This window comes from Cyprinodon tularosa, unplaced genomic scaffold (assembly GCF_016077235.1).
Source record: "Cyprinodon tularosa strain WSP-4 unplaced genomic scaffold, ASM1607723v1 ctg201, whole genome shotgun sequence".
Taxonomy (NCBI): domain Eukaryota; kingdom Metazoa; phylum Chordata; class Actinopteri; order Cyprinodontiformes; family Cyprinodontidae; genus Cyprinodon; species Cyprinodon tularosa.
Genome location: NW_024038739.1, coordinates 1,037,229 through 1,060,006, shown reverse-complemented (window position 1 = coordinate 1,060,006; position 22,778 = coordinate 1,037,229). Strand labels below are relative to the sequence as shown.

Here is a 22,778-nt window from a genome sequence, read left to right as displayed (position 1 = left end):
CCCCTAACTGAATCTTTCTGTAATTTGTTCTTATTTTTAGCCAAATTAATATAAAACAATGTAGATTTTAATTATATTCTATTTAAATGAAAATCACAGGTAATTTGCAACTGGAACAAATAGCTTGCTAGGTGAGGTCTAAAAAGAGAAAAGAAAAAAAAAACACTGCTGAGTCTGTGCACATCCTAGTGCTAATGGCGTTGTTCATAATCTGCTGCTCCAGCTGCAATGGCTCTGCACAGTGAGGCTGCAGGAGCTGGCCCATCGGGGATTTGTCAAAGGCCTGTTATTACATCTCTAGTCACATAAAATATGGCTGCCTCTCCAGAGATCCAAATGCCAGATAAATCCTCTCTCCTCCAACCAGGCTGGCCCTGGCGATGAAACCATCCAATGGTTGGCTCCTCAGCAGCTGACCTCTGGTAATGACTTGTGATTTATACAGTACAAGTTTAAAGGACACACACGCATCTGAGCCGGACTTTTTCTCCCCCGGTTCCCTCTGCTGAATCCATATCTGGTGTCACCCGAGTTAACTGGCAGGCCTTTAGGAGAAGTGGAGATATGACACCTATCTGTGGCGTGTCACCAAATGGCTCGGAAGGGGACAGTTTCCCCTGCAGCTGGTCTAATCGCGTTCAGAGTCTGCAGTGAGAGCTGTGCCTCTCCCTGACTCTGACACACACACAAATACTGCATACTGCATGGTCGCAGGCCGCAGTGACAGGGGCTCTAATCAACACCTGCTTGGGAAGAAACACACATGCTCAAGTCTGGAGGTGAACAAGGCGTAAACTGCAAAAACGACCTAGAAATAAGTCAAATTTTCTTAAATCATGTGTATTCAGCCTCAATTTGAGTTTTTAAATAAGATTATTTGCCAATGGAATGAGTCTTATGCACTTGAAAAAAGACAATACAATTGGTTTCTCTTATTTTAAATGTAAATCATCTTGTTCCATTGGCAAAGTGTCTCACTTACCTCCTTAATTCAAGAAAAAATTACTTATTTTAAGAAAAAATGGCTTAGTGAGATTTTTTTTTTTTTTTTTTTTTTTTTTTTTTTTTTTTTTTTTGCAGTGTACCGCTTCAAAAATTTTGAAATTGGCACAAAAAAATTCAGGTTCCTGACCTTTTAAACTCCAACTAAACTCTAGAACTATAGGGTCCAGGGCAGCAAAAATATCTAACCACAAAGCATCTTTCAAAATTTAGTAATAAAATCGACATGAGCCATTAAGGGAGGATATTTTGATCTTGCAATGAAAGACAGAGAAATGATCCCACAACACAACAAAAATATGCCTTTAATAAACATTACTCCACATCAAGATGCTCTTCAGCCTGAGCTGGCGGGAGGGGGGCATAAAAGTTTATATATATATATATATATATATATATATATATATATATATATATATATATATGCATTGAAATGCAAAGATCAGTTACCATTGATGTAGATCTCTCTCCCAATAATGGGCAGGACATATTGGCTGAAGTTTTCCTGTTAAATAAATTAAGTGAAGAAGAGAAAAATGTTTGTTAAACCGAATCAAAATGCTAATATTTTTTTAACTATGTCTCGCGAGAGCTAAATCCATCCAACATAGTTTGCTGTATCTTAAAAATATTTATATATTGGATCTATATATATATATATTTGTTATTTGAAGACAAAACAAAAAAATATATATTAATCAATTATAAAATTAGAAATATATTCACTATAAATGTTCAGACATGTTTCATTTAAATTTACTTTAATTCGTTGACATTTCTCCAAATGTTGTTTCCAATTTTATGATTAACTATTTGGTGAATATAAATATGACTTCATCAATAATAATAAAGAATACTAAAATAAGAGCAATAATTTCTGTACTATTAACAAATAATAATAATCATCATACAATTATTTTGTTACTCTTAATGTAGGGAAAAGAAAAGGGGTTTATGACAAAAAGAAAAACTTACATTTTTCTTCTTAATTGCAACGTAAATCGTGTCTTTTTTTTTCATTTATGTCAAATGCAATGGCCTACATGTTTTTAAGAACTAAGCCGTATGCAAATGCTCGCCGCTTTGGTTCGAAGCTACACCGTCCCAGCCGCAGGATGCTCTGCGCTCCGAGAGGAAATGAAATATTTCTCGGATGATAAATAAAGGAGCCCTCTCTGCCTGAGTTATGGCCCGGATTCGGCGTCGCTGAGAGGGATGCATGCCGCAGCCTTTCTCTCGCCCCAGAGGAGGCATCATCAGAGCTGATATATGGTCCAGCTCCGCATTACCTTTACAAAAAACAAAGGATCATCCGCGATGTGGGTCGAGGAAAATATCTTAGTCTTTTGGCTGCGGCCTCTTACGGAACCAGAGTCGACTTGTCCAAATACTTTTACATGAAAGCCCATAAAGTGCTGCTGGACTGGAGTATCATGCGTAAAAGCGCACAAATTGACTACAGATTGTGATCTTCTCCCTCTTTCTCTCTCACTCTATTTCTCTCTGTCTTTCTGCTTCCCCTCATTTACCCCACATACCTATTCTGGTGTCTCACCACACGACTAAATTAGACCAAAGATGATAAGAGCACCGAGCATTATAATTCCGCCGGGCTCCTCCTCCTTCCAACCATGCGTCCTAATTAATGGGACACCCCCCCAGTCGCAAAAAGCTCAGCGCTGGACTGCAACATAGTCAAAGAGTGAAAGGGAAGAGGGCGAAAGTGCCACTGGAGATAATTGATTAGCCACCAATCAATGATAACTTGTTAGTAATCTTCAACTGTTTGGACTTCGCCATTTTCAGGGAGGCACCTCACTCCTGCGGATCGAGAGTTTGAGCGCATCCCACTTTGGAATAACCCTATCCTTTATTCATTTTTTTTATGTATCTTTTTTACTTTGCCGCGAAAGTGGTATGTGATCTTTATTTTTTCATTCATTCTCGGCGTTTTTGTAAGCTATAAAATCTCAAGCAACTAAACTTTTCCTCCAACCAGTGATGACATCCAAAGAGGTGGCCAAATGCGACGCGGCGGAGAGCAGGAGGCGCAGCCCGCTGGACCACTTGCCACCTCCTGCCAACTCCAACAAGCCGCTGACGCCCTTCAGCATCGACGACATCCTGAACAAACCGTCTGTGAAGCGGAGCTACGCCATCTGTGGCACGGCTCATCTCATCTCGTCCTCCGAGAAGCACCGTCCGTCCAGCCTGCCGCTGTCCAGTCGCGCACTGCTCACACAAACGTCCCCTCTGTGCGCCCTGGAGGAGCTGGCCAGCAAGACCTTCAAGGGACTGGAAGTTAGTGTGCTGCAGGCTGCAGAAGGTAAACCTCCGAGGCAGAATAAGGATTTGATGCAAGGCCAAATATCCTCTTTTTTCATTTATTTAAAAACAACAACAACAAAAATCTGGTTTTGTTTGTGTTTTTTTCATATTAACTTCATGGATATATGTGTTTTTTTTTTTTTGTATGTTTCCAAACCATTGAGCTGTATTTCCTCCAATTTTGAAAATCTGTTTTTTCAGGTTCTAAGCTGTCTTTATTTTTGTAATTTTTAGTATTTTAAAAGTTTTTATGCCCACTTTAGATAAACATCGGCGAAATGTCATAATATTTAGTGGAGTAGCCGTCTATGGTAATAATCCATTTCATTCATATCAGCTTATTTCAGTTTTCTAGTCAAACACCCTTTAACAATAGTAATAAAATACTAAAATCATAGTTTTATATTAATTTCCGAAAAATTTATATTCCAGGTTGTTTTTTTCTGATAAAATTTTGAAATATGAAACATTATATTCATATTTGAATTCCTGCTTTCTTCGTTTGGCCTATTAAAAATCACTGGAGTGTTATAACCGCACTTAACAACAGCTGAATAAGGATTGAATAAAGAAAAACGTGATAAATCTTCAGTTTTCTCCTAAAGGTGCCGAAACATCTTCAGTAGAGCTGAGCATAAACGAATAATCGGGACTAAATGTCATGTAGGCAGACGGTTTCATTTCATTTTCCAGAATAAGTCAGGAACAGACATTTGTCTAAAACTGCAGAGGAACACTATAAACACATTTTCTGTCATTTTCACATCAATCTATTGTTTTCTATACAGATATTTACAATAGAAGCAAGGAACAAACCACAAATTCCATCGCATTATTTCAGTTTACAGTGATGTATGTATAATAAAATAACCTACGGCTCTAGGATTTAATATAACACTTGATTATCTTTTCTTTTTTATTTTAAAGTGAGAAGTAGGTTTGTATTATTATTCGTTTAGGACTCACTCTGCCGCTCTTCAGTGTAAATAATCATAAAGGCAACTGCATTGTTGCCAGTGAATTAATGTTGTATAGCCATATTTTAACTTATGAAATAAATAGGCATTTTTTTCTGGGGCACGCGAGATATGCTCTAGTCTGGTACATTTGATTAAAAAATGTGATCCAAATGTAACAGAAAATTGTCAGCATTAAACAACAGTGTCTGAATTTAAATACCAAAATCGAAATGTTTGGAAGGAAAATATAAAGTAAAACATTATCCATACTTCCGCATGTCGACAAAGTTGCCTCATAAAGCCAATTATTTAATAATTAGTATATAGTATATAATAATTAGTTTTGTACCTGACATTTATGCATTGGGTTTACCTTTAAGGTGATGTATAAACTACACATGTCCAAGGCCAAAAGGAAAGACAAGTGGCTGTATGACCCATAAAATGACATGGGGGTGACCCTATGTCCATCAGAGGGACAATTCAAAGTTGTTCTGGTATAAAATGTCTTAAACTATCAGATTTCATGATTCAAGTGGTCCAACCAATGATGAGGACCAAAAATAAATAGAAACAGGCTGTGATATAAAGTCGTGCACTTGAAATGAATGACAAGTTTTTTTTCCATAATTCGTGAAAATGACTTTAATGAATGTGAGGCCATACTACATATTTAGGGATGTGGGTGTGAAATGGAAGTGGAAAGGTACGAAACAGCAACGTATAGCTACAAAATGGAGGCGAACTGGCAGATTGACTCCGAGAAAAATTTGGGCTTGGCCCATATTGTTTATTTTTTATTATTATTATTATTATTATTATTATTATTATTATTATTATTATTATTATTATTATTATTATTATTATTATTATTATTTTTATTATTATTATTATTATTATTATTATTATTATTATTATTATTATTATTATTATTTTGTAACACCTCTGAACGCACACCATTCATTTATTCATTTTATTATGCTTCTCTTCTTCCCTCTAAAGGCCGAGATGGAATGACCCTGTTCGGTCAGAGGAGCACCCCAAAGAAGCGTCGGAAGTCCCGGACGGCCTTCACCAACCATCAGATCTACGAGCTGGAGAAGCGCTTCCTGTACCAGAAGTACCTGTCCCCCGCAGACCGGGACCAGATCGCCCAGCAGCTGGGCCTGACCAACGCGCAGGTCATCACGTGGTTTCAGAACAGAAGGGCCAAGCTAAAGCGGGACTTGGAGGAGATGAAGGCCGACGTGGAGTCGGCCAAAGCCATCGGCCAAGTACCGTTGGACAAGCTGGCCAAGCTGGCGGACCTGGAGAAGTGCGCTAACGGCACGCTGGGCCACCCGCGCGCCGATTCCCCCGCGCGGGGAGGCCCGCAGGATCACCCGCACGAGCTGGTTCAGAAACTGCGCAGCTCTCCGCTGTCTCCCTTCTCGGACCACACAACGAGCAAGGAGTGCTCGGAGGATGAGGACGTGGAGATAGACGTGGATGACTGATGGCTTTACGCACACACTGACAGAGAGAGATGGTGGGGGTGGAGATGATCCTGCAGAGAGGACTTGTAAACTTACTGCTTATATGAGAACATGTACCAAAACGAAACGACTTTTTCTATCGGCACAGATTCACAGTAAAGCATGAGCGCAGAAATATGCAGTGATGTATTCATTAGCGAACTTTTATTGTTTCCATCAAAGCAATATAGCCTAAAAATAACCAGTTTTATTTTTTTACAGCAACGAACACGCATTGGCATGCACACACACACACACACACACACACACACACACACACACACACACACACACACACACACACATATACAGACACACACACCTGCTCTGTTGGTTTTCCAATCCCCCCTCCACAAACACATTCACCTCAATAAAACATCTGTTTCCCATGTTTGCATGGAAATGCATGATTTGATTTATAAACATATATTTATTTTCACTTTTATTAATTATTATTTTATTCCAAGAGCCAAGCCCTCTTTCAGTCACTGCCGGCTCTTCCTCCTCCGTGTCTCCAGAAATCAGCCGGAATATATGGTGATTTCCCTCCCTCCACAGCTTTTAGATTATTGTTTGTATACAATAGATTTACAGTTCTATAAATTTTGTTATGTTTTGTACACCTGTAAGTGCCTTCCTAAAATCAGGACATTATCTGAAAACCAATGCACAGACTGTATTGTATATAGGCTACGATGGGAATAAAAATTGCTTTTCTGACTCCTTTTTTTTTTTTTTTTTTTTTTTTTGCTGCAATTCTTGGGGGCTTTTTGTGTTTTCTTGTTGCTAAGCTCATCAAAATCATTCATTTTTTTAGTTATTATTCTGAGCTATTTTGTCCCTTTTGTTTCTCTCTCTGTTCTAAACATTTTGTGGTTTTGGAATCCCCGCATCCCCCCTCTTTCACGTCTAATAAATGCGTATCGTGCCTTCTTGACCCTCAGACGTGTTTCCCTATTCGGGCTAAAAATTTATGTGAGAAACACAAATCTGGTGCAAAAAAAAAGGGGGCGAAGAGAAAAGAAAAGAAAAAGTTTTGGGCCAGTTTCTCTGAGCCTTTTTTTTTTTTTTTTTTTTATAGAGCATGGCTTTTTGTTCCGCGGAACTGCGGGGCCGTAATTTTGAGCGCAAAGCATGAAAAGTGGGGACAAATGAGCAGCAGTCCCCTGATGGGACGATCCACAAAGGAGCAGGGCCCCGGTCCCCCGCAGGCAGCAATACTGAGACAAGTGTGTCCCACCGCACAAAAAGGACGCAAACGTTTGGAAGCCATATGGTTTTTGAAATTTCCTCACAATTTCAGACAATTTGATGGATTGAGTTAACCCTCCTTTTAAACAGTTTAACTGGCTGCGAACAAAGAGCATAATGCCTACATAGACTCCCCCCTTCATGAGGGCATCTGCGGCTATTAATGTCTGGGCCCCTTTCTGTGCCTGGCGTTTTGAACAAGTCAATGAATTACAATGAAAGTGCCTCCACTCTTTTTTTTTTTTTTTTTTTTTTGGTGAGCCGCTTGTCTTTATTCGCCTTTTAGCCTGAAATAATATGTTTGACTTCTGTCCAAGAACGTTTTCTAAACAAAAAAATGGATTTTTGTTGGGAAAGGGGTTTTAATGTTAAAGAGGGAAGCCATTAAGAGTTTGAGATGGTGACATTTCTGCCAAAGTCTGGTTAGGGAGTCCTTTTGTTTGTTTTCTTCTCATCTCGGTTTTTTTTTATTTCTTTTGTCTTTAAGGGGTTTAATGAAGCTGAAAACATGGAGATGTGAGAAAGAGGTTGTCCAAAAGGGGATCTGAAAAGCCGGCCTCCCGTTTAACCTTCTTTGTTAGAAGAAGGGATAAGTTGAGCTGTCTTCTTGGGACTTGTTTTATAGTGTTTGCCTTTTCTCATTTATAGAGAAAACTTCAAACAGGCCGGCCTAAAGCTCTGCAGGCTGCAGAGGTTTTATTAGAGAGGGGTTATTGCAAATACGGTGCGGGGAAATTAGATATAGGATAGTATTTTATTTAAAACATTAAAAACACAATAGAGTAAATATTTAAATTTGTTTATACGTGTATAAAATGGTGTTGTTAGACAAACAGATGATCAGAAATAAGTAAAAAAAAAAAAATCTTAAATCAAGTGTATTTAGCCTCAATTTGAGTAAATAAATAAGATCATTTGCCAATGGAATTAATCTTTTTACTCTTAACATAAGATAATTATATATGCACTTGAAATAAGACAATGCAATTGGTTTCTCTTATTTTAAATGTAAATTGTCTTGTTCCATTGGCAAAGTGTCTTACTTACTTCCTTAATTCAAGAAAAAATAACTTATTTTAAGAAAAAATGGCTTATTGAGATTTCATTTTTTTTGCAGTGTAGATAGATAGATAGATAGATAGATAGATAGATAGATAGATAGATAGATAGATAGATAGATAGATAGATAGATAGATAGATAGATAGATAGATAGATAGATAGATAGATAGATAGATAGATAGATAGATAGATAGATAGATAGATAGATAGATAGATCGATCATATATAATGTCTTGAATCCAGCCTATTTATGAAGGGAGAGCATGTTAAGGCAAGCTAAGTTTATGGATTTCACTTGCTTATTTTATGAGTGCTTGCCAGGCGGTCCCGGTGATAAGTAATACTACAGTCTGAGGGACCACTTCGTGGTAATTAATCTGGAGGTCTTAAGTGTATTTCTGTATTTCACTTCAAGATAGAGGGGAAAAATCACTACTTCAATCGGCCGGAAAATTGAAGTTTGATGCATGAGTCCCTACTGAAACAATAGTACTGCCCTCTCTCTTTTCATCTTGTCCCCCCTCCCCTTTTTATACTCTCTCCTTCTCTCTTTCTGCACCTTGTGGAAAGCAGTGTCAGGTGAAAGTGTAAAGTACAATTTGATTGATTGTTCTGTACTTTCCACCAGACTTATAAGTATAGTGTGGAGAAAAACTGTAAATTATTATTAGTATTATTGGTATTCTTATTATTATCATATTGATTATAACCTTAAGGTTTTTTTCCCCCTTCTGCACTGTGCACTCTATATTTCTAAATGGAGCCAAAAATGTAGAGTTTTAATCATGGCCTTCCTGTGGAGCCAGTTAATACTTCAAACTTCAATTTTACGGGCGATTGACCTAAGCATGTTCCTGACAGAATTGATGTATGTATTAATTTCCTTTAACTGTTGATTAATTAGGCTGCGCTGAGGGCTCAAATGGAACGGTTCCTTTAGAAATTTGCATATTAATCAAATTCTTGTTGATCATTCAAATAATCAAAGCTGTGTGATTTCAGAGGCGGAAGCTGGAGAAACATGAAAAACGGATATGGTTTTATCCTGGCTCAGGCTCCTATGCTGCAAACCTGCTCTCTTGGCTCTGAGTTTAAACATCCAGAGGAGGATGTGAGTAGGCCTAAATTAGAATATGAGGTTAGAATCTTTGAGGGAATAAATAAGACTTTAATGGAGATACAAAATATTTATGTATAATTATATATATCTTTTTAATAAACAGAAAATTATTTTAATACTAGAATGTAACGTTAACAACAGATTAAAGACACATAATGGAAATTATGTTTTTTTCTTTTACTTTTTTTTTTCAAAATATTTAGAATCCAAGCTTATTTTTGCAACTCTAAACGAACGAATATCATAATGCTTGATTTTTTTATGTATTTTTTTATTATTTACATAAATGTGTTAATATTTCACAATAATAACAGCAACACTAGCAACAATAATAATAACATAAAATATATATTTATTATATAATTTATAACATATTAGAATATAACTATGATATAAATATATTATCATCATTATTATAATTATTTGTACTACCTCATCATATGAAGACTGATGGGGGGGACTATGAAATAAAAATAATAACTTTCGTATCAAAAAATAACAAAAATAAATGAATAAAAAAAATCAGACAAAAATAAGTCAGCTATTAATCTATGTTAATTATCAGATAGAAATTAGTTTAACAAACATAAAAGAACATGTTTGCCTCATTTTAGCTGCCGCAAAAATTGAAACAGAGACCCCTGCTGGTCGACCGTAGATTACAGTTATCACAGGATTTCTGATCAAACATGAATAAAACAATGCTGGCAAGCTCAGTTATATACAGAGGTCGATAGAGTACCAGAAAATTGTCATTCAGTAACAGTGGTATTCCTTATTTCGTGTTTTTGATGGCTGCTATTAACTGATCATACCATCTGATTGCCTACCTGATGCAAATTATCAGACAGACAGAGACATAAAGAACAAAGTCTAGAATGACAAACTAATTCACATGAATAACATAGTTGCTAAATAATAAATTTAGACAGAATAGACACTTCTTAAAAATTCAACACTTAACATAAACCTTAATAAACTAATACTGAATTAATATCTATGTGTGTTAGAACAAAGTGTGTGCTTCCAGTGACAGTATTTACTGTTTAAAGTGAATACCTTTTTCCAGAAGACTCAGATAGAGTAACATGTAGAGAAACAAAATCACAAATGTTCATTTAAAAGTTAACTGTGTGTCTGCATCAGCTGTATTATTGGGTAAAACAAGCATGATCTAGCTTTGGTAAAGTTAATCCAGATGGATAGAGCTGCTAAAATCTTTCCTCAGCTGAGAGCAATTACCACACAATAATACTACTAAAGTAAAAGTAACAAGTACAGTGTAGAAAACCTATGTTCACAAGAAGGCAGCAAGAAATAGCAATTGATATAATTTAAACAAAATGGTATTACATTCTATACAACATGCTATATAAGCATTAATGCGGTAAACAGGTGTTTGATAAAGTATTTCTTGAAAAATCTATCATTAATATACAAAAAAACGCATATTTTTCTAAAAACAATCAAAAAGTACATTACTCTTTAGAGGATGATTCCCTTCTTCTTTAAAGAAAAGTAATATCTTTTCCTTTCAAGTAAGAATTAGTATCAATTATTACATCATGAGTGTTAAAACATATTTAATATTTTTGTTGCTGATAATTACAGTGAATATATATATATATATATATATATATATATTTTTTTTTTTTTTTTTTTTTTTTTTTTTTTTTTTTAAATACATACAATATCATACAATGTAGAAATGAAATACTCCCAGGAATCTATGCAGCTAGGTTAACTTAATTTCCCTGTGTAAATAGCAACATTTTAGTAATAGCTTTTTTATTTCTGGCCGCTTGTAAACATCGAGTCAAACTTATCCCGATTTTTGGGGCATCTCTGACCTGTGCAGTGGGTTGAAATGACTTCACTTTTTTCCGTAAAAGCCATTTAACCTTTAAAGAATTTAAGACATTTTGTGAACACGTGTTAAACATCACGAGCCATTGAATTTGTAGTCTTTATACACACATTTTCTTTTTTCTTTACATTTTTTAGCCGGTTGCGCAATTTTGCGCAGCATCAGCGACACCAACACCATGCGTCGCAGACATCATTACGTCATTACGTCGTGACGTAATCAAAGTTGGCGGTATTTTGAAACAAACACGGATATCCATAGTTTTGATTGTTTTGGGGGGAAAAAATACGTTTGGGTCTATTGAAAATGGTAAGATTTAATCCATCGTGTGCAATTCCATCGATGTTAATGTTTAATTTTCTCCGCGTATTTCGCTGTATTTTCTAACAAAGAATATCGGCCGATCTTTAGACTAGTGAACTGTTCTTATTTAAAAGTAACGTGTCTCAAAGTGAGAGTATAATCTCCCTGTTTTGGATGATGTTTTCTCCCTCAGGTTGAGGAAGGGGCAGAAGGAGAGGTTGTAGCTCACCTCTCAAAAGCTGCACAGTCTGAGCTGCTGGAGCTCTGCGAGGAGCAGTTTGCTGAAATAGAGAAGGTAAGACATCTTTTGATTCCACGAGTCAGCATAACTAGAGAAGGTAAGACATACTGTGATTCCATGGGTTAGCATGAATAGAGAAGGTAAGACATCTTTTGATTCCACGAGTCAGCATACATAGAGAAGGTAAGACATACTGTGATTCCAGAGCCAGTATAAACAGAGAATGTGAGGCATCTTTTGATTCCACGAGTCAGCATAAATAGAGAAGATAAGGCATCTTTTGATTTCGTGAGTCAGTATAAACAGAGAAGATAAGACATCTTTTGATTTCATGAGTCAGCATAAATAGAAAGGGTAAGGCATCTTTTGATTCCATGAGTCAGCATAAATAGAGGAGGTAAGGCTTCTTCTGATTCCATGAGTCAGCATAAATAGAGAAGATAAGACATATTTTGATTTCATGAGTCAGCATAAATAGTGAAGGTAAGGCATCTTTTGATTCCATGAGTCAGCATAGAGAAGGTAAGACATCTTTGATTCCATGAGTCAGTATGAATAGAGAAGGTAAGACATCTTTGACTCCGTGAGTCAGTATGAATAGAGAAGGTAAGACATCTTTTGACTCCATGAGTCAGTATGAATAGAGAAGGTAAGACATCTTTGACTCCATGAGTCAGTATAAATAGAGAAGGTAAGACATCTTTTGATTCCACGAGTCAGTATGAATAGAGAAGGTAAGGCATCTTTTGACTCATGAGTCAGTATAAATAGAGAAGGTAAGACATCTTTTGACTCCATGAGTCAGTATGAATAGAGAAGGTAAGACATCTTTGACTCCATGAGTCAGTATAAATAGAGAAGGTAAGACATCTTTTGATTCCACGAGTCAGTATGAATAGAGAAGGTAAGGCATCTTTTGACTCATGAGTCAGTATAGAGAAGGTAAGACATCTTTGATTCCATGAGTCAGTATGAATAGAGAAGGTAAGACATCTTTGACTCCATGAGTCAGTATAAATAGAGAAGGTAAGACATCTTTTGATTCCACGAGTCAATATGAATAGAGAAGGTAAGGCATCTTTTGATTCCATGAGTCAGCATAGAGAAGGTAAGACATCTTTGATTCCATGAGTCAGTATGAATAGAGAAGGTAAGACATCTTTGACTCCATGAGTCAGTATAAATAGAGAAGGTAAGACATCTTTTGACTCCATGAGTCAGTATGAATAGAGAAGGTAAGACATCTTTGACTCCATGAGTCAGTATAAATAGAGAAGGTAAGACATCTTTTGATTCCACGAGTCAGTATGAATAGAGAAGGTAAGGCATCTTTTGACTCATGAGTCAGCATAAATAGAGAAGATAAGACATCTTTTGATTCCAATCCGAACATAATAAATCTGCATTTAATATGTGTTTGTGTTGCAGTTGCTGAATGAAATCATACTGTGTGAAGCAGACAGCTGTGAGAATCCACAGGAACAGGTTAAGTGGCTAAATGTTTTCATCCTTTTCATTTTCTTTTTTTTTTCTCAGAAAACACATTAAATTTAGTTTTCAACCCTAACTAAAGCAGATGGCACTTTGGAGCTCTTTCCTAAGACGCTGATTTTATTATAGGGACTAACTCAACCAGGAAAGCAGGGGTCTGAAAGTCAGGCAGTCAGCTTGACTGTTCCTCTAAACCTTTCACAAATGTTAAAAGTTTGACACTTCCCTGTGTAGCTCATGTAGAGTAGAAACAACTGAAGCCAGATGCAATTAAAACAGAAAATACAACAGGCAATATAAAAAGAAAAAAGTTGTAATGTCCTAGAAAATGTTTTCTGTGGATATAAAGATATCTGTACAGTTAAGAGCTAAGGAAAGACTATCCAGTAGTTGACTTGGATTATTGCACTTGCACTGCAGAGATGTACTGACCTTATAAGTGAAAAATGACACAGATTACACAGTAGTTAGCATGTGTTATTGCACAGTGAGAGAGGAGAGTATTGCTTTGAGTACCAATTAGGTAATGTTTTGCACAAGATGTACTGTTAGAATTATTTTTAATGATGATGTGCGGCTCTGTTAAACCCTAATCTTACCTGCCTGGTATGTGTCAAAACTAATGTTTTCTCAAGTAGTTTATCTAATGAGGAAAGGACTTCTGTCAGGATTTACAATTATCATGTTCTTTATGTAGATTTGGAAATGAAATGATGGCACAGAGAGGATCTTTCTTAACATGGAGGTCTTTGCTTTTATCTGGGAGACAGTAATAGTTTTTTATAGCTGGAGCCATGGATGTCTCCTCATTTACAAACATGTATGATGTAATGATGTGGCAGACTGGAGTTCTATAAAATGCTCCTTTAACTGTGATTCAAGGCCAACTTCATGGAGCTTTAAGGAACGTTTGCCTATTCGATTATTAACTTATTTACAAACAAGGACTGAATTAAAAGTGAATAAAAAGATTTTTTTTCATTTGTTGAAATTCCTCCATTAATCTGAAGAATACAGTACAATTTAAAATAATATAGACATGTCAGACAGTGTTTTTGTTATGTTTACAATTCTATTGCAACCTTCTATTGTTACACATTTTGTACACCTTGTTTATACATTTTCACTAAGAGTAAAATGTGCCCCATTGAAAAAATATTATTTCATCTAAAGGTTTGTAGAGGAGTGGGGTGTGGAATATAAACTAACATTTGGAAACTCTCGGGAGTCAAAGAAAAATGGAATGTGTATATTCAGGAGAGTTTTTACACTATTATTATTTGTTCAGCTAAAAGCAATTTTTAATATTCTGTATCTAGGGTATATATATTAGTTTACCTCTCCAACTCACTGCACTTATGTCCAATTTCAGATCTCTAGTCATAAACATTGCAAAACAGTTAACCTTTTTGTATGCAAAAGGTCCATTTGGCAGAATGGACTAAAATTGGCACTAAAAGTGTCAAACTAGATTATTTTCATTTAAGCTGTAACTGGATATAAAACTTTCCTTTTTAATATATTTTAATTGTTCAGCCTTCAGAGTTTGCATTTCTGTATGTGTCCATTTATTTCTCCTCTTTTCTTACTCCTTCCACACATTATTAAGCGCTATCTTTTCAGCCCACCCCTACACTTCCTGTACTTCATTGCGATGCTTATCTGATTGGCTAAAAAAAATATGTCAATAAAAGTTTGATCAGTCTCTGAGTTGTGGAGTTCCAGCTGCGCAGAGACTACCTTGGGGCGATGTTTCTTACGTGCAGGATGTTTCGTATTTTGGATACTGATAAAGGAACTTATGTAGAGCTCCAAATAACAATTATTTTGCGATTAATTTATCGATCATTTTTCTATTAATAATCGGATAGACAAAGGTTCCATAAAGAAGATTTTTTTACAGAATTAAACCAAGTCAAAATCAAACTTTTCCCCTTGAGGAGTTCTTTTTTATCTTAAATTCAAAATATTGATATATATTTGTACAGTTTCTTACAATTACTGCTCTAAATGGGTCACTCTGTCAGCCAAATGCATGTTTTAGAGTCTTTATGCTCCAGTTAATGATTAATTGATTACTTAATTAGTTGACAAAGATTTCAATAATTGATTAATCAGGATTAATCAGATTTTTTTCAGCCTCAACTTATGCTTGAGTTTGGGAGCAAACAGATTAGTGTTTTATCCCATGTATATATAAAATGGAGGACGCACGTCTGTAGACACAAAAAAATGAGCTTTTATCCTGATATTTTTATTCTTACATGGGGAAAAAAAACTATGTTGTGGATTAATATGACAAGTGATATTATTTTATGGGAATACAACTGGATATGACTTTTTTGTGGAGTGTTATGGACAGTTATGTCCCATTTATGCCAGGATAGAACATGTTTTGGAATGCCAGAAGACGAAAACAAGGAAAGAAGGTAAAATTATGAGTTGTAAGTTGATGAAAGATTATTAGTTGCTGGTGTTTCTGGAGTATAGTTTGCTTACAGTAGTAGATGGTTGATTTCTTGAAGATGACCTGAGTCTAAAGGGGTACAGCATGTTGGGTTTTGTTTACAAATAAGCTTGTTAGATGCTGAAAATGGAACGTCAAATGAAGCAGGCAGTGGGAGCTATGGTGTTAAATATTACTCCTTAAATCCCAAGATTGAAGTTTATGTTTTACAAAGATTTGGAATAGCCTCAGGAAAAAACACAAGTTTTGCAGTATTTACACAAAGAACCCTAACTATGTATGTATCATGACTACGGACTGCTTCAACGAACACAGTCCACTCAGAAGCCCAGTCAGAAGCTCTCCCAGATATGGGAGGTGAATACATCCCTAACTCTGGGCTCTCCAGACGCTCTCAGCAGACCACCAATAAAAGTTATAGAAAAGTAATAAAATGAAACGGATGTTTGCCTATACATGCCTTACCTTTAAGATCCATTAGGCTTTCTTTTGAAGTGATACAAACATTGTCTCATCTAGTATCGTGATATTTGACAGAATCTTTTATTTTGACAGAATCTTTTATTTTACTATTTTTTGGTCATCCCTGCTCTGCCCTGACATCCCCCATCCCTACTGTAGGTGGTTAGAATGGGACAAAACTCCCTAAAGTTAGACGTATTTGGGTTGTGGCCTCTTACTCAAAAAAGACTTGAGGCTGAAACCGTTGCCATAGATGGATCAATATTTTTTTTGATCAGAAGCTGGAAAAACTTTTCAGTTTGTAATAAATTTTAATAATAACAAATGGTAATTTATTACCATTTGGAATAACGCTGTAACTTAACTAAACATGGAAAAAGAGAAACACTGAATAATTCTGCTCTGCACTTTAATAGCCTTCTTTCAGCCTGCTGACCTGCAAAGCAAAATACAAGAAAACCGGTGCTTTGTTTATTATGGGCTTTAAACCATTGGGGAAAAAAATGTCACCTTTCCTCTGCATTTTATCTGTGCTATGATATTTAGTGGTGTTAAACTCCTAACCTATGTTATAACTCCAGTGGTAACAGGCCCATGCTTGAATGGAAAATACTTACCCATTAAAGTTTCAGCCAGAGTTTACAGGGTTTATTTAGCTGCTTTTTTTGTTTGTTTATTTTTTTATTGCATTTATGATTGTGTATTAAACTTGACTGTTTTCCATTGTGTTTTATCATGGTGACCACCAGTCAGTGAACAGGCTGATAGCCACTGATGCTGAGCTGAAGCAGTGGTCGTCTACTGAGCCAAGCTGTAAGTCCTCCTTTTTCCCGCTGCTACTAATTTACAACGCAGATGTATTTTTAACAACTTAAAAGCTGACATCACAATCCGCAGGAATGCTGCTAGCTTACATATTATATTAATATTAAGGTTCTGTATGTTAAATTTTGTGAGTAAATTAAAATATTTGTGGTGATAAATTTGTCTAAATTAAATTTTTTATATATAAAATGTTTCACTCTCCCCCACAGTGCTCGCATCCAATTCAGAAATTTTACTTCAAGCTGGAAAAGACGAGGTGTGCTCTTTCATAAAACCACTATTCCTGAAAAAATGCTAAAGCAATCCCCCCTGTTCTGAAAATAATATTAATTTTTTCTTTTCTCTGCAGATGCTCAAGCTTTGCTCTGAACTGGAGATGGTTGTTTCTTGTTGTGAAGCCAAGAGAGACAAACTGAGAGAGACTAAAGAGCTGTGTGTGACCTTTCCATTACCCTGCAAGCTTTTCTTCACTACTTTCTGCTTCATCAGAGCATATAAATGTTTTCCTAGACTGAATGGACCAGACCTTACTGTGACTTTATACTTTGTTTCACCTCCTGCCTTACAGGGAGCAGAAATGGCTAGAAGAAAAGAAACAGGTGCTATTAGCCGCCAGTGATCATATTGAACGACTTCGACTGGAGAGGGAGAAATTATCTGAACATAAGTGAGTACAATGGCCATGTCACGGCAAACTGGGAGAGAAATTCAGGGAGCGTAGGCAGCTTGGAGAGTATGTAGTGTGATTTACGGTCCTTCCTTCCCTCCCATCCAGCATCATTTTGGACACCAAAGCCAAAATCCAGAAAATAAAGGTCTATCAGGAGAAGCTGCTGGAGACCCTTGGAGATGTCCTGGAGACGCATATTCCTCTCCCTAAGAAGGAGTCCAGCGCAAGCAAAAGGAAGAAGGTGCAGAATGCTTGTGTAGTGTCAATACCAGCGTTTGGTTCTTATAATCACTTTTACCAAAGTCGTTTTTCTTTTCAGAGCATTACCCATGAGATAACTGAGGACCTTATTTCCCTGAGTGAAATCCTGGAGGTGGGCACCTGCACTACAAAAACTACACAGATGTCACATTGTTGTTATAAGCAGCCCTTAAAGGTGTAGTGAAGGATTTCGCGCTCCGCCCTCTCCACTTAATAAAGAAAAATGCACATGCACAACCCTGTACCTGCTCCCAAGACGGAACGCCTATTAAACATGTGCAACAGCATGCAGAGCCCATTTCTCCTCGTGCACGCTCTGTTTAAAAGTTGATGTTCTCATAGCTCAGACAAGCTTGCTGTACACGAACGTTCGTCTAACCCCTCAATCCCTATATAGAGCGGGGATTATATAGAGGGCTTTATAACCAACCGTTTGGACAGAGAATTGCTAACTTTCGCTTCCCGTATAATCATGCACTTCGTAGACACTTTTTCTCTTATGACCCTCGGCCATTTTCAAAGAACCACAGTGAGAAAGGTGAGCTTCAATGACTGTCTGAAAACGTAGCTCGCCACACATATATGGCTGAAAGTGCGCATGCGCAGAAAAAGATAGCTAACGGGGCGATCATGTAGGACAGCCTTATGTAAACATATTACCAGAATGATTGACAATTAGGAGGGCCACTTATTTAGATGATCTATCCGGAAAAATGAAATCCTCCACTATACCTTAAAGGTTCTCCATGGTCACCATTTATGCCGGGCATACTTATTAGCTTCACATGCCATTTCTCTCACTCATTTAATGTCATTAGAAAAAGCAAAGTCAATAGATCAAATTAAAGTAGGAGTTTGTTAAGAATCCAGCTTGGTTAAAGGACAAGCTCAGCTTCCTGACAGGCTGGTGAAATAAAGCTTTTTAGGACTGACTCTCTTTGCCGCCATCTATTTGAGAGAAAACTAAGGCTGGTATTGAGGCTGCATTCCATTTACTTTGCAGCTCGAATCAGTGAAAGCCAGAGAAATGCAATCGCTTTGGTGACTATGTTTTTCCACTAAAAGTCAGGTTGAAATTAAAATAGACTGCAAAGGAAATAGTGTTTTTACATAGAAACAGTATTGAAACATCTAGACATGTAAACATTAAAAAGCAATACATGTTTTATTGACCTAATGTTACACAGGGTTAATGTAATTTTAAAGAACTATTTTATCCAAAGTAAAAAAGTGTCCCTACTGTTGATATGAGTAGCAGCTTTTCTAACCTCCAAAGCGTATTTCTGACATCTGGGAGCTTTCAAATTCCAATTTTTTATGCTTGGGTCTGAATTAGCACCAGTTCTAAATTTTTTTTTTTTTAGCACTGAAACGATTAATTATGATTAATCGATTATTGAAATAATAGTCAACTCATTTAGTAATCAATTAATCATCAACAGAAAACAATAGAGACTCTAAACATGCCTTTATCTTACAGAGCAACCCACTTACAGCAGTAACTATACCAAGATTGTAAAAAATATTTGTAAAGATTTTGCACTTAAGATAATTATTTTAATTTTCATCTGTCATTATGGCCTATCCATAGCTTCTCAAGTTCAAAAGGTTTAGTTTCACCTGGTTTAATTTCTTAAAAAGTGTTCTTTAAGGAACCTTTTGCTATTATATTATTAATCGATTTATTGGAAAATAATCGACAGATTAATCAATTTATATAATTGTTGGAAATAATCGTTAGTTGCAGCCGTGGTTTTTTTACACAAGCTCTGACTGTGGCATTGTTAAGCTGGTAACTGGTCTCACAGGGACCAACAACCAATCAAAAGTTGTCAACGCTTTTTAAAAAAAAATTCCTGGGATGGATTCTTTTGGAGTCTTTCTTCTTAAAGGCAAAAAAAAAAATGAAATCCTGAGTTTCAGCATTATGAAGAGGTATGAACAAGTTTTATCAAGATTTGCTTTAGCTTAAAGGTTGTAAGAATGAGCCCAAAGTTATTTGTTTTTGTGTAAAAGGCAGCTAAAACAATGCATAAATCCAGTGAGATGTTCCTGTCAATAGGCAACAGTAGCTTCATATAGCGGCATACCTTTGCTTCATAATGCAACCATTTAAACACTGAAGATCGGAGTGCTTCAGGTTGTGTTTTATGTTTTTAGTTTTTGTATTTAAAAACTAAATGATCTAAACATCTAGTTTTATTTTCACTCATCAAGCTGAACCTTAGAGGTTTTTGGTAACAATAACAAACTTTCTGGGAGATGTTTCTAGTTTCAACTAGACATCCTTACAAAATCGGTACAGATGGATACAAATAATTTGGTTATAAAATCCAGAAGATCTAATGTAAAGACCACAGCTGATTCAGTTCAGAGCATTGCATGTTGTCACCTGACAATCTGCAGCCTAAACACCACTCTATCTTGACATCATCTGCAGGTTCTTATGAACAAGGTCATAAACACACCGCATGACCCTTACGTTACGTTGGATCACACCTTCTGGCCGCCGTACGTGGAGATGCTGCTTCGATACGGGATCGCAGTGAGACACCAGGAGAATAACTTGAAGATCCGTCTGGAAACCTTCTTCTGAATTACTTTTGCTTATCTTCTAAAAAGCAACACATTTTTTTCTTGTCTTTTACTACATCTGTTGGAGCTTTGCCCTTATTTAACAATAATCTAATGAATAAAGAGACTTACCTTTTTCTTTATACATGTATTAATAAAAATGTTTTCTTGTGACTTTAGTTCTGTGTATTTTAGATGTTCTGTATTTAAAGTGACTCTGTTTTAATGAGTAAGTTTCCAGCTTAAAGGACATAAAATAATTGTCATTAACCTAATCTATCCCTGATGTGCATGATATTCTCTGAGCAGTAGCTGCTTTTTGTTGCACTAGTCAGATATGAATCCTTCTTTCAGCCAGGATTGTTGGAGTCTGCTGGATAGCTCTTAATTTAGCATTTATATGACTATTGTAAAATATAGTGAAAGTTGTCAGTGTCAAACAAAGTAGTGTAAAATATCTGTCATTTGCATCAATGGAGATTAAGTACATATGAATCTGCTTGTTTTGCTAAAAGATCAAATCATAACAACTTGCAAATATTATGTTGTTCCTAACTTGATACAGACCAGAAAGAAACCTGCTCTTTACTGGTTTTTGGCAGATAAAAATTCTTAAACTCGGATCTAAAGCTATAAGACGCCCATTCATGTGTACAGTGTGTCCATTTTATTTTTTGGGTTCTTAACATTCTGTTTCTTACCTTGACTTTTTCAAAATCATTGCTTGATAACTCATTAATTATTTAAGGGAGACAAGTAGGCTAAATAAAAAAAGAAAAGGATGTTTTTTTTAAATATTGCTTAAGCCTGTAAAATGGGAAACCATTAAACCAAATGTTTGTCTCAAGTCATGGCACTTTTTGATGCGTTCTATGTATTAGTTTGTAATACTTGTAGGACAGCACAGTAGCGGGGTTATTAGCAATGTTGCCTTGCAGCAAGAAAGTCCTGGGTTTAATTCACGTCCCAGGGTTTGCATATTCTCCCTCTGCATGTTGGGTTCTTTCCAGATACACCGGCTTCCTCCCACAGTCTAAAGACATGACTGTTAGGTTAATTGGCATCTCTACATTGTCCCTAGATGAGTGCATGGTTGTCTCTGTGTTGTGTGTGGCAACCGGTCCTGCGTGTACCCGGTCTTTTGCCAATAGAATACTGGAACTATAAATTAGTTGGCTGCACTAAGTGATAAAAAGCAATGTTATTTATCAGACTGTCCATTATGAACTGTTTGAAAGAAAACATATCTTAAAAGAATTCAAAAGATCTTTCATATACGATTTAAAGCAGTGGTTCCCAAACTTTTCATGCTGGGCCCCTCCTTGGTGTACAAGAACAAGTTCAGTTGAACAAAGTCAACTGCATTAAATTATGTGTTGCATTAAAATACATCACAACCTCCTCTTTCACAACCTCTGCTAACAGGTATTATTACCTTAGTTTATGGTTGTGGTCCAGTTATTTTTTTAGTTCTACAATTATTATTATTTTTTTTCATTTTATCTTCTTTTGTATTACCTAATTCATGTAAAGCATTTTTAATTGTTTTGTGCTATACAAAGAAACTTGCTTTTCCTTTAAATAATATTCCAGAGAATGTGTTAAGAGTGACTGTTTTTTTGTTGTTTTTTTCCCCCATCTATAGATTAAAGAACAACACAGTCAAGCCCCTTAATTTCTTGTTGCTGCACATTGAGGGTCAGGCTTTATTAGACAGATTTGCTCTGGATATCAGTAGACAGACTATTTTCTTAGTGTCTTTTGCAAACAGCATAAGCTACAATGTCATAAAAAATATGTATTGTTAAAAAAAAGGACACAGAAAATGTACACTATTTTTGTGTAATTTGGGTGTTTTCTGGGGGGTAATCTACGACATGTATTTAAACTGAATGTGTGAATTTTAATAAACACCTTTTTTCTCCTAAGTATTTTTCCATTTCCTCTTTAGTCTGTTTTAACTTTAATTTTTGTTGATTCTTTTTCATGTATGTCTTGACTGTGTGCACCTTTATGCTGTAATTTGCCTACTTGATTTGCCTCCAGCACTCCACATTTTTGCCACAGTTGCTCTATTCTATTTGAATGCGTTGGTTGACGGGGAATTTCTCCACACTTCAATCCCATAATGCTAATAAACCTTAAAGTTGTTACTAAACCTATAACTCCATGTTTGCTGTTCAAACTATCACTAGTTATTCAGAGACCCCAAGTTCCAAATCAAATCAGTCAAATTAATCAATATAATTCAATTTCAATTCAGTTTATTTGTATTGTGCCAATTCACAACACATGTCATCTCAAGGCAATTTACAGTTCAACCAGATCATACAGTCAAATTGATTCAGTTTTCTATCTAAGGAAAACCAGTTGATTGCATCGA

General features: G+C 36.1%; 2 protein-coding genes across 2 annotated transcripts; both read left to right on the top strand.

Annotated features, from left to right (window-relative positions):
* Positions 1-2,605: 2,605 nt before the first annotated feature.
* Positions 2,606-6,523, top strand: lbx1b (ladybird homeobox 1b). The gene is made up of 3 exons (XM_038284669.1): positions 2,606-2,917; positions 3,002-3,328; positions 5,292-6,523. Exons 2-3 carry the CDS (start codon positions 3,004-3,006, stop codon positions 5,783-5,785), a joined length of 819 nt encoding a protein of 272 aa, XP_038140597.1. The 5' UTR covers positions 2,606-2,917; positions 3,002-3,003; the 3' UTR covers positions 5,786-6,523.
* A 4,765-nt stretch (positions 6,524-11,288) lies between these two features.
* cenpk (centromere protein K) lies at positions 11,289-22,323 on the top strand. The gene is made up of 10 exons (XM_038284775.1): positions 11,289-11,410; positions 11,598-11,699; positions 13,074-13,130; positions 16,815-16,878; positions 17,100-17,146; positions 17,240-17,322; positions 17,459-17,557; positions 17,666-17,801; positions 17,880-17,933; positions 20,262-22,323. The coding sequence occupies exons 1-10, from the start codon at positions 11,408-11,410 to the stop codon at positions 20,415-20,417; spliced, it is 801 nt and encodes a 266-aa protein (XP_038140703.1). The 5' UTR covers positions 11,289-11,407; the 3' UTR covers positions 20,418-22,323.
* The last annotated feature ends 455 nt before the right edge of the window (positions 22,324-22,778 follow it).

Excerpts from the sequence above, each read along its gene's own strand:
- lbx1b (XM_038284669.1), top strand. The coding sequence starts at position 3,004 with ATGACATCCAAAGAGGTGGCCAAATGCGACGCGGCGGAGAGCAGGAGG. Across the intron at positions 3,329-5,291 it reads TGTGCTGCAGGCTGCAGAAG|GCCGAGATGGAATGACCCTG; the intron begins GTAAACCTCCGA and ends TTCCCTCTAAAG.
- cenpk (XM_038284775.1), top strand. Across the intron at positions 11,700-13,073 it reads AGTTTGCTGAAATAGAGAAG|TTGCTGAATGAAATCATACT; the intron begins GTAAGACATCTT and ends TTTGTGTTGCAG. Across the intron at positions 17,558-17,665 it reads GAGAAATTATCTGAACATAA|CATCATTTTGGACACCAAAG; the intron begins GTGAGTACAATG and ends CCTCCCATCCAG.